The following is a 12,500-nucleotide window of genomic DNA, read 5'->3' as shown; positions in this document are numbered from 1 at the left end:
CTTTCCCAACTTTTTTGAGATGTGTTGCTGCCACCGAGTTCTAAATGAGTTAATAAATATGGGCCTGTGAGATTTTCAAATCATTGCATTCAGTTTTTATTTACATTTATTTACATTTTACGCAGCGCCCCGACTTTTTTGGAATCAGGGTTGTATTATTATTAAGTAATGAGGTGTAAAGATTAGATCTCACCAATCAGGATGTTGCTAACACCATGTCTACAACGTGCCTCAGACTGTGAGGTGATCATTGTCTCTAATAGTCTAGATTATGTGGTTTCTGACTCACTGACTCACTGACTCTGACTCACTGACTTATCTGTAAAACCACCTTAAATGCAGTCAGTATATCCAACGCTTCACATTATGAGGTCGTTGTAAGAATATTATATTATTCAATCTGTTATTTTACCAGATATTTTCAGACCTGGATGCTTATGTTGGCTGGTGGACTGTATTTGGGGTAGTGTGGGTGGGCCGGGCTGGGTGGTGTCTGTGTGTGTGTGTGGGGCAGGGGGGATGTCGCTTTAATGAACTCCTGGCTGACTATGTGTCTCCTGTGTCCAGGCCTGTGCCGGTCAGGCGTCACGTTTCGTGGTGTTTGGCAGCGTGGGGTGTCCCGCTGCCCGTCCTGCTCTCAGTCCAGCGGGCCAGAGCTCACGCTGACCACAGGAAACTGACCCGCAGCGCCCTCCAAAGGCAGAACCTGGCCAACACACGCTTCTCTCCGACTGACCGCCGATACGGACACTTCAAACAGCCCACTCAGCGCCTCTACAACTACTGACCCCACTGACCTCTGAGCTGAATCAAATCAACCTCTGATCTTTTGGCGAAACTGCGGCTGCACAATACGTCACTTATTAATCGATACTGCAATAAATCGCCCACTGAACTTAACCCTTTCACGTCCTACAGCTACATTCACTGTAAGGAAAAGTCCTCTGAACTTTTATTCTGTCTCTCCAGTGTTTTACCGAGCTTCCTGTTTAAAAGCACTTTTAAATTTTATAATGAAAATGAAAAGTGTGTAATAAAAATATTATGAAATATTATTTTTATTAATTACTGCTATTAGCAATATTATTCATTTATTCTGAATGAGCTTGAATGAGGATCTAAAATTACTTTTATGATTTTGATTCAGATTTTATGCCAGTTTTATAAATCAGAATTGGCCAAAATCAGTCCCATGTGACCAGAATACCACCTTTTAATGATAATTAAGAGATAAAAACTCACTTTTAGCCGTATGAGTTGCTTGACTGGAAAGACGTCTTCAGATTTTGTGTTCAGAGTTCAGAGAATATATAAAGCAAAAGGGACTTTAATGGGTTAATTCAGCTATGCAACACATTCACCTTCAGTCCAACAGCGTCAGCATAAACACGTGAAATGCGTTCAGAACGAATGTCAGCATATTTCCAGCTAGTTCAAAAGCAATATGCAAATCAGGCCACACTATGCAAATTAGCCGTCTAAGCAATCACAGCATGTTTAATGTTAATCACAGACCGCTTGATTTGACTTTAAATCCATCAAATGTAGTCATTTTCGTCACAGTAACACAATAATCATAAATCATTAAGGATTCGTTCTGGAGTTTTTTCTATATGTTGTAAGAAATTTAATCACAATATGTTTTATTTTTGTTTATATTGTGCAGCCCTAGTCTCACACCACTGCTGACCTCACTGCTAAAGACACCGGAGATATATAGGAACAGGCCAGACTGCAGACTGATGCAGTTTTATGCGGGAAATATAAGCTAATAACACATTTCTTGTGAAAAAATTAAAAAACCAGATGCATTTACAGCACCTGCATTAATACAGTAGTATAGAGTGTGTATGTGTGCTCCTTAGCCATAGCTAATGCACGTAAATAACAGTAGAACATGTTTACCTTTACAGAACTGATGCCAGTCACTCTTGGTGAAAATAGAAATGTTTTGGGGCTGAGTGAGAAACTCCAGCTCTGATTTTTAAGTGGTTTTCATATCATATACGTTGTTATGACCTGTGATTTTAGTGCCAAAGTAAACGTGCCGTCGCTTTAAATGCGTGTTTACTCTTTCACCTGCTGTAGCGTTTTTATTTGTCAACAGACTTTGTAAATATTCCACCATTTTTTGTATCCAAGAACATATTTGATAAAACTTAAAAAAAAAATTAATAAATAAACGTTTTGTAACAATTTTATTAGTGTACTGGAGACTTTTATCTGATAAAATTACCAGCTCCACCTACATCAATCAGTCTTAAAGGTAAACAAATCAGACACACAATCAGTCAGTATGTTTATCAGTATGTTTGTGTGTCTGTTTTGGTTACTGTACCTTTAAGACTGATTTATGTAAATGAGCTCTGTTGTCATTGGCTGCCCTTGCTCAAAAAGCAGTCCCGGCCGAAACACTCATAACTTCAGCATGAATGGACGGAGCTGAACCCATGTGACATCACAAAAACGAGTTTTCATCAAACTCCCATTTCATAAAAGCCCTTTAAATATTCCATCTGGCTGAATCGCCGGGAATCTTGTCACTTCCGAAGCTGGTGCATCTTCTCCATGAACCTCTTCACTCTGTCTGGATCCACGTCGTTCTCCCAGCGGCCGTCCTTCTTAAAGTGGGAGCCGATGATCAGAGCATTTGCGTCCAGATAATGTTCCACGTTGTCGTAAGTCACTCCAGAACCAATCAGCACGGGGAGTTTTACAGATTTGGCAACCTCTGAAAAATAAAGGAATGGTTCAGACTAAATACTGCAGTTCTTACTTATAGATCACAGTGTAGGAGACCACATGATGCTTTGAGGTACAAGGCTAAAATTTGCTGCCAGCTCACCTGCTTTATATTCAAATGCAGCGGTGGACAGTAACTGAGTAACTGAGTATCTGAGTATCTGAGTAACTGAGTATCTGAGTAACTGAGTAACTGAGTATCTGAGTAAATGTAATTAGTTTCTGTACTTTAGTATTTTTGGTGTATCTGTACTGAAGTTTCTCCGTTCTGGGCGACTTTTTCCTTTCACTCCACTACATTTCAGAGTCTAATATCCGACTTTTCCCTCCTACATTTTGAGAAATCTGTCGTTCCTTTTGGTTTCTGTGTGTATAAAAACGTAACATGTCAAAACGAAAGAAGCGCAAAGCCAGAGCACCAATCAGGGCCCAGCGGTCACTTTGTTTAGAGCTGGTTTTGACCTGTTGGTCATACCGACCCAGTGCAGCACGCGGTTCAACGTCAGCGCAGCAGCGTAAAACTTTGGGAGAGTCTGTTCAACATAAATGATGAACTAACCTAACTTTGTGTAAATAGAGCTCAATATAGAAATATGTCCACATATGCAGTCGAGACTGACGCGGCTTTTTTCTGAATTTCTACAAACACCATTTCATTTTATAGTAAATGAGTTTGGGCTGGTTTATGTTTATGAACAGACGCCTACAGATCAACATAGTAAAGGAGCTCATCTGTGATCCTGAGTTTAAAGCCAGTTTTTATTCAACTTAAACTTGGAACTAAGTTGTAAATAAATCTGAAACTGAAACTTTGCTTGTGTGTAAAAAGTGATTTCAGAGCCACTCGGTTCTCCCTGATGGAAACTGTTTACCTTCAGTGTTTTGTGCTTCTGATCATTTTAATAGACGTCAGCGTCACTAATTAATGACGTTCTATTAAAAGACTGGTTTACCAAGAGAGACGCTGGAGGACTTTCACCTGAAATGAGTTCATGAAGCCAGTCTGGTTATAAAAATGATAACAGGACATCAGAGCCAGAATTCCTCTTTTAGTACTTTTACTTTATACTTAAGTACATTTGAAGGGAAATACTTTAGTACTTTTACTCAAGTGGAGGTCTAAAGGGAGGAACTTCTACTTTTACTGGAGGAATATTTTACCTTGGGGGTCTCGACTTTAACTCAGGTACAGGGTTTCTGTACTTCGTCCAGCGCTGATTACATTTTTCGTTCCACCTTAAATGGCGTACCAGTTATCTCAGGTTTCAGGCTGTAACTGCTGTACCATTTAAGGTGGAACGAAAAATTTGAATACAAAGCAGGCAAACTGGAAGCCAAATTCACTAAAACATTTTCAGGTGAGTGTGTGATGACTGATGGGCGAGCGGAGCAGCTCATTGGCTGTTCACCCTCACTGAGGTCATGAATATATATGAGGCGCCATTTTAAACTCCTGTAACTCGAGTTTAAAAGCTCTTAAATAAAACAAATGTTAAAATGTTTCATACTGTTCAGGAAATGAAGAAATTCCTTTACATTAAAATGTTTCAGCGTTTATAAACTATGAGTTTACTCAAACACTCCACATCAACCCATTCATTTTGGACTGGCTCGGGAGCGCCCCCTAGTGTTTGAGAAAACTGGAAGACATTGCAAAGCGGGAATTCTGCTCTCATTAGCCTCATAGCTCCAGCGCTAAAACTAAAAAAAGCAAACTTAAGATGCCAAACAGGACTTTGCTGATCGACTACATTCCAGCTAACAGGGAAAACAGGGGTGTCGGATTAACTACAGCCGTTTTCCTGCTGAACAAACCAGCAGAACCTATGACACCAGAAAACTAGAACTGTTCTGTTTCCATTGGCCGCTGGTTCAGCACTGAAGTTCTAGTGCTATAGTTTTTGGTACCTTAAGTTCGGTACTAACAGGACCTAATAGACCTTCTACAGACATTAGTGAAAGAATGGGTCGCTCTCAGGAGCTCAGTGAATTCCAGCGTGGTACCGTGATCGGACGCCACCTGTGCAGCAAGTCCAGTCGTGAAATTTCCTCACTACTAAATATTCCACAGTCCACTGTCAGTGGAATTATAACAAAGTGGAAGCGATTGGGAACGACAGCAGCTCAGCCACGAAGTGGTCGGCCACGTAAAATGACAGAGCGGTCAGCGGATGCTGAGGGGCATAGTGCGCAGAGGTCACCGACTTTCTGCAGAGTCCATCACTACAGACCTCCAAACTTCATGTGGCCTTCAGATCAGCTCAAGAACAGCGTAGAGAGCTTCATGGAATGGGTTTCCATGGCCGAGCAGCTGCATCCAAGCCTTACATCACCAAGCGCAATGCAAAGCGTGGAATGCAGTGGAGTAAAGCGCCACCACTGGACTCTAGAGCAGTGGAGACGAGTTCTCTGGAGTGACCATATATTGGTCGACTGGCTGTTCTCCGCTGCTGGTCCACTCTTGGACCTCCCAGGTTACTGTCCTGCATAACTAGTTCTTAATCTCCTCAGACAGATTATAAATGCACAGAGACTTTTATTTTAGAAAATAAACAAATATTACAAGGTCCCCATGGACCCTCACAGAGCAGGTACTGTTTGGGTGGTGGGTCATTCTCATCACTGCAGTAACACTGACGTGGTGCTGGTGTATTAGTGTGTTGCGCTGGTACGAGTGGATAACTGGGAATAATCCTTTCCTGGTGAAACAGAACCAAGCAGGGTCAATCAGGCAGGGCAGTGGCGGGCCAGGCTGGGACATGTTTCCGTGTGTATGTTTACAGCCGGGAGGCCATCTGGAAGAGGAGTTTAAAAATAGCCGCTGGTGTTGGTGCCTATATTAGTGTGTTGGGCAGGCAGAGCAGAATATAGAGTGCCTGCCAACATCGGGTCTTTTCCAAGGCCACCGGACCAACATCCGCTCCATCGCTGCTCTCTATAAGGCTGCATACCTGCTCAGTCGCTCCATTAGGTAGAGCAGGCCGGGGTCGGTTGGCACAGTTTTCCTTCTGTGGGATCTCCCCAGCGTACAGTGTGTCAGCATCAGAAATAAGAGCTTCAGCTAAAAGCAGGAACACTCAACGTCAGACAGGGTTCACTAATTTAGTCACGCTTGTGCCAACCAGCCCCAACATGGGCCAGGTTCAATGTTAAAATGCTGTAATGTTTAAAATTATGAGTCAACCAAGCTTCCTCTGCTCCCTCACTTTTCCAAAATGGAAAGTAGCCCAATGTAATCGTTTAAGGCTGTCCAAACAAAACTACTCTGAACCGACTTAAAAGTTGCTTTATATAGAGTACACACACACACACACGCACACACGCACACACGCACACACGCACACACGCACACACACGCACACACACACACACACACACACGCACACACACACACACACACACACACACACACACACACACAGTCGTCTGGCTTCACACGCATATGAACTTTAGTGAGATCCCATTCTTAATCCATAGGGTTTAATATGATGTCGGCCCACCCTTTGCAGCTATAACAGCTTCAACTCTTCTGGGAAGGCTTTCCACAAGGGTTAGGAGTGTTTATGGGAATTTTTGGCCGTTCTTCCAGAAGCGCATTTGTGAGGTCAGACACTGATGTTGGACGAGAAGGCCTGGCTCACAGTCTCCACTCTAATTCAGCCCAAAGGTGTTCTATGGGGTTGAGGTCAGGACTCTGTGCAGGCCAGTCAAGTTCTTCCACACCAAACTGGCTCATCCACGTCTTTATGGACCTGCTTTGTGCACTGGTGGGCAGTCATGTTGGAGCAGGAAGGGGCCGTCCCCAAACTGTTCCCACAAAGTTGGGAGCATGAAATTGTCCAAAATCTCTTGGTGCTGAAGCTTTAAGAGTTCCTTTCACTGGAACTAAGGGGCCGAGCCCAACTCCTGAAAAACAACCCCACACCATGATCCCCCCTCCACCAAACTTTACACTCGGCACAATGCAGTCAGACAAGTACCGTCTCCTGGCAACCGCCAAACCCAGACTCGTCCAGACGGAGATTCCCAGACGGAGAAGCGTGATTGTTCACTCCAGAGAACTCGTCTCCACTGCTCTAGAGTCCAGACATGTATATATACATTTTGTTGATAGTATTGAGTGCTCAGCTGATAGTATCTAGTGCGCACCAGATTTTTATCTAAAAAAAAGCGCCCTTTCATTAAAACGTCCCTTCAGGGACTCGGTACAGAACATTCAGGAGACTGAGAAAGATTGTGCCAACCAACCCCACAGCTTACAACGTTTTGAAGGTAATCCATCCAGGTAGGTAATTAATTAGTAGATTTAATAGATAAGAAATCCATTCTGTTAATGAATGAATAGATTTTTGTCTAAACATCTCTGTGGTGTATTTAGTCGGTTTTACTGATAAATCAGGAGGATACTGAAGCTATTTGTGATGATATTAATGCTCTTTTGTGTATTTTATAATGTGAACTCTGGGACTGGCTCTTACAGACAGGTGAGGCCGCAGGGGGCGTCTGGGTGGATGCGGCGTCTCAGTAAACGTTAGTGTACGTGCGAGACTGTGTGTGCGTCTGTGGGCGTTCGTCACATTCCTCCCACTGTGCTCTGCTGGGATTGAATGTCCTCGTGCCTCTAAGCCAAGAGCAGCTCGGATTCACGCAGTGACCTCGTGTCCCGTGTTGGGATTCAGAGGAAACACACTTGGACCTGAACACGTTTATAAATCAGCTGGAGAACAAACACGTTCCAGTGCCTTAAAGTGCCAGCGCACGCCACCAGCTGGCGTCGTACTGGTGTCAGTCAAAATGGACAAAATACGTCAAACACACCATTAAAGAGTTTGGAATCACTTTCCATATTAATCATTTTTCTTATTTTATACAAAATAACAAAATATACAGCACAATAAGATTTAAAGATGTTGTTCCTGCTGTAGTGATGACACAGCATGTCACAGTGTAGCCTCTATTCAGACCGAGTGTGGGAGTAACAGTGCAAGCTGGAGCCCACCTTTCAGCTCTGTAGGATCAGCCTGGACCCCCGTAGCCGAACCGGTGATGATCAGCCCGTCCGAAAGGAAAAACTCAGCCGCTCGCGCTGTTTCAGCTATGCTAACGTCTGCTGTGAGAGCATGAGCACTGCAACAACACACAACACAACAGGCCAACACCTAGACATTATTCAGTATCTTCTATTAATTATTCAGTATCTACTATGAATTATTCAGTATCTACTGTGAATTATTCAGTATCTTCTATTAATTATTCAGTATCTGCTACGAATTATTCAGTATCTACTATGAATTATTCAACACATACTATGAATCATTCAGTATCTTCTATGAATTATTCAGTGCATACTTTGAATCATTCAGTATCTGCTACGAATTATTCAGTATCTACTATGAATTATTCAACACATACTATGAATCATTCAGTATCTACTCTGAATTATTCAGTATCTTCTATTAATTATTAAGTGTCTACTATAAATCTACTATGAATTATTCAATATCCAGTATGAATTATTCAGTATCTACTGTGAATTATTCAGTATCTTCTATTAATTATTCAGTGTCTACTATAAATCTACTATGAATTATTCAATATCCAGTATGAATTATTCAGTATCTGCTATAAATGATTCAGTATCTACTATGACTTATTCAACACGTACTATGAATCATTCAGTATCTACTCTGAATTATTCAGTATCTACTCTGAATTATTCAGTATTCATTATGAATTATTCAGTATCTTCTATGAATTATTCATTGCTATGAAACTAGTGTGTACATCTTGCAGTTATATGAGTAAAGAATGTTACTGTTTTGCAGTTTATGGTGTTTAAATTCATGATATTAAATCTATTATGCATTATTTCACTGTCCTGCGTTACTGTGGTGGGTGTGCAGGTGATAAATGCGCCACTCTGACCTCACCTGTGCTTCTTCTTGATGTCTGTGAATATCTGTACGTGTTCTGCTCCGATGTTTCTGCGATAGCGCAGGAGTTCACCAGCACACGCGTCCAGGAGGCCTTCATCAGCTACGTGAGAGAAGACGAAGCCCTCCGCTCGGATAAAATCCAGCCCTGCAGACTCAAAACAGTCATTAAAATTATTCAGCAGGGCGGGTTTCACACAAATCAGCAGCAGGAGAAAAGGAGCCAGCAGAGCCAGGAAATGAGGATAAAATATATTATTTAATGTTTTCATTCAGATTCAGCAACAACTTAAAAATCTACACTCTTAAAAAGATGGTCCTTCAAGGGCTCATTAGAACAGAAAATGGTTCTATATAGAACCTCTTTGAAAAGAGTTCTATATACCACCAAAAGGGGTTCTACTACTGTTACAAGCTTGACATGGTAACAATGGAAGTACCCCTTTCAGGGGCTATATGGAACCCTTTTCAATAAGGTTCTATATAGAACCATCTACAGTACATTCTCCATCAATTTGAATGACTTTGCAACACGAAGAACCATTTAAGCATGCAAATGGTCTGAGGTTCTATACAGAACCATTGTCTCTACTAAAAAACATCACTCTTTTTTAAGAGTGTGGTCTACAGAGCACCATGAGCCCGTATGTTCACTGTAATCATCTGTTTTACTGTTGTCTTTAATAATTATCATCATGCACTGTATTTCCAAAAATATCCGGTCGTCTGGCTTCTCACGCATATGAACCTGAGTGACGTCCCATTCTTAATCCATAGGGTTTAATATGATGTCGGCCCACCCTTTGCAGCTATAACAGCTTCAACTCTTCTGGGAAGGCGTTCCACAAGGGTTAGGAGTGTTTATGGGAATTTCTGACCGTTCTTCCAGAAGCACATTTGTGAGGTCAGACACTGATGTTGGACGAGAAGGCCTGGCTCACAGTCTCCACTCTAAATCATCCCAAAGGTGTTCTATGGGGTTGAGGTCAGGACTCTGTGCAGGCCAGTCAAGTTCTTCCACACCAAACTGGCTCATCCACGTCTTTATGGACCTGCTTTGTGCACTGGTGGTCAGTCATGTTGGAGCAGGAAGGGGCCGTCCCCAAACTGTTTCCACAAAGTTGGGAGCGGGAAATTGTCCAGAATCTCTTGGAGCTGAAGCTTTAAGTGTTCCTTTCACTGGAACTAAGGGGCGGAGCCCAACTCCTGAAAAACACCCCCACACCATGATCCCCCCTCCACCAAACTTTACACTCGGCACAATGCAGTCAGACAAGTACCGTCTCCTGGCAACCACCAAGCCCAGACTCGTCATCGGATTTCCAGATGGAGAAGCATGATTGGTCACTCCAGAGAACTCGTCTCCACTGCTCTAGAGTCCAGTGGCGGCGCTTTACTCCACTGCATTCCACGCTTTGCATTGCGCTTGGTGATGTAAGGCTTGGATGCAGCTGCTCAGCCATGGAAACCCATTCCATGAAGCTCTCTACGCTGTTCTGGAGCTGATCTGAAGGCCACATGAAGTTTGGAGGTCTGTAGTGATTGACTCTGCAGAAAGTCGGTGACCTCTGCGCACTATGCCCCTCAGCATCCGCTGACCACTCTGTCATTTTACGTGGCCGACCACTTCGTGGCTGAGCTGCTGTCGTTCCCAATCGCTTCCACTTTGTTATAATCCCACTGACAGTGGACTGTGGAATATTTAGTAGTGAGGAAATTTCACGACTGGACTTGCTGCACAGGTGGCGCCCGATCACGGCACCACGCTGGAATTCACTGAGCTCCTGAGAGCGACCCATTCTTTCACTAATGTCTGTAGAAGCAGTCTGCAGGCCGAGGGGCTCGGCTTTATACACCTGTGGCCGTGGAAGTGACTGGAACACCTGGATTCAGTGATTTGGATTGGTGAGCAAATACTTTTGGAAATATAGTGTACACACATTAAAAAACTTGGTTTTCTTACAACCCCAATTCCAAAAAAGTTGGGATGCTGTGCAGAATATAAATAAAAATAGGATTCAATGATGTACAAATCATGTAAATCACATTTTTAAAGGAAAACACCACAAAGACATATAAAATGTTAAAACTGAAAACTTTGATTGTTTTTTGAAAAATATTTGCCCAATTTTAATTTGATGCCAACAACACGTTCCAAAAAAGTTGGGACGGGGGCCTGTTTACTGGTGTGTTTCATCTCCTCTTCTTTTAACAGCTCTGTGTTTGGGAACTGAGGAGACGCCGCTGTAGTTTTGAAACGTAAATATTTTCTGTTCTGGTTTGATTCAGGATTTCAGCTGCTCGTCAGTTTCAGGGGCTCATTCGTCGTATTTTTTATTTCATAACACGCCAAATGTTCTCAGTGGTGACCGGTCTGGACTGCAGGCAGATCATTTTACCACCTGGACTCTTTTAATACGGAGCAGTGCTGCTGTAATACATGCAGAATGTGGTTTGATGTCGTCTTGCTGAAATAATCCAGGCCTTCCCTGAAAAAGACGTCGTCTGGACGGCAGCAGATGTTGATAAAACATGTTTATATCATTCAGCTTTAATGGAGCCTTCACAGATGAGCAGGTCACCCAGGCCATGAGCACTAATGCCCCCTAAACCATCATGAATACTGGCTTTAGAACTGAGCACTGATAACAAGCTGAGTGGTCTTCAGTCTGGAGGACACAGTGTCCATGATTTCCTAAAGAATTTCAGATGTTGATCCGTCAGACCGCCGGACTCTTTTCCACTTCAGTCCATTTTAAATGAGCTCAGGCCCAGAGAAGGTGGCAGCGTTTCTGGGTCCTGTTTATATTTGGGTTCTTCTTTGTGCTTTAGAGTTTAACAGCGTTTGTGGATGCAGTGATGAACTGTGTTCACAGTCAGTGGTTTTCAGAAGTGTTTCTGAGCCCATGCAGTGATTTCCACTACAGAATCATGTCTGTTTTTAATGCAGTGCTGCCTGAGGGCCCAAAGATCACGGCCAGCAGATACTGGTGTTCAGCCTCGTCCCTCACAGACAGAGATTTCTCCAGATTCTCTGAGTCTTTAATGATATTCTGCACCGTAGACGATGGAAAGCAGAAGCTCTTTGCTGTTTTATGTTGAGGAACGTTCTTCTTGAGTTGTTGCTCCATTTGATGGTCCAGTCTTTCTCAGAATGGTGACCCCTCCTCCTCTTTACTTCTGACTCCGCCTCTCTGAGCTGCTCTTTATACCCAATTATGTTAATGGGCTGTTGCCAATCAACCACCAGCTGTTTTTTTTTTAGCATTACACAACTTTCCCAGTCTTTTGTTCCCCCGTCCCAACTTTTTTGGAACATGTTGTTGGCATCAAATCCAAAATGGCAATATATTTTTCATATAACAATAAAATTTCTCAGTTTCAACATTTGATTTGTTGTCTTTATACTATTTCCAATTACATGTAAGGTTTAAATGATTTGCACATCATTGCATTTTGTTTTTATTTACGTTGTGCACAGTGTCCCGAGTTTTTCGGAATTGTGGTTGTAATTACTGCCTGAAGCAAAATCATTTCGTCACTGTGAGTTAAATCAGTCAGTTTAACATTTAGACGTCGGCCACATAAAATAATATTCAGTCCTCTCGTCGTCTATTTGAGCTAAACTAACTCGCCTTCTAAACGCTGACCGTAACACAAGTGGACGCTCAGAGAGTCTTATGTCAGCTTTTCACAGCACCAACTGTTCTCGTTACACTGGGCTGGCTGTAAGCGCGTCGGTGTCCGTGTACCTGAGGCCAGTGCAGTAGCCAGAGCCGGCCGGTTGGCAGCAGACAGGATCTGGACTCCTATGGGCAGAGATGG

At 42.8% G+C, this 12,500-nt stretch overlaps 2 protein-coding genes across 5 annotated transcripts in view; one reads left to right on the top strand and one right to left on the bottom strand.

Annotated features, from left to right (window-relative positions):
* si:ch211-260e23.9 overlaps positions 1-2,199 on the top strand; it is a 6,659-nt gene extending 4,460 nt beyond the window's left edge. For both annotated transcript variants that reach the window (XM_037534644.1, XM_037534643.1), the window contains one exon: positions 568-2,199. In XM_037534644.1, the coding sequence (XP_037390541.1) occupies positions 568-787 (220 nt within the window). In that variant the 3' untranslated portion in view covers positions 788-2,199. The remainder of the gene's footprint in view (positions 1-567) is intronic.
* The window catches only part of zgc:162297 (uncharacterized protein LOC555865 homolog), a 17,152-nt gene continuing 6,833 nt past the window's right edge, over positions 2,182-12,500 (bottom strand). For all 3 annotated transcript variants that reach the window (XM_037534641.1, XM_037534640.1, XM_037534642.1), the window contains 4 exons: positions 12,428-12,500; positions 8,673-8,823; positions 7,742-7,869; positions 2,182-2,731 (listed from right to left, as the gene is read on the bottom strand). The exon at positions 12,428-12,500 is cut by the window's right edge. In XM_037534641.1, coding sequence (XP_037390538.1) covers positions 2,541-2,731; positions 7,742-7,869; positions 8,673-8,823; positions 12,428-12,500 — 543 coding nt within the window. In that variant the 3' untranslated portion in view covers positions 2,182-2,540. The remainder of the gene's footprint in view (positions 2,732-7,741; positions 7,870-8,672; positions 8,824-12,427) is intronic.

Source organism: Pygocentrus nattereri, chromosome 25 (assembly GCF_015220715.1).
Source record: "Pygocentrus nattereri isolate fPygNat1 chromosome 25, fPygNat1.pri, whole genome shotgun sequence".
NCBI lineage: Eukaryota > Metazoa > Chordata > Actinopteri > Characiformes > Serrasalmidae > Pygocentrus > Pygocentrus nattereri.
This window is presented reverse-complemented; position numbering and strand designations above follow the sequence as displayed.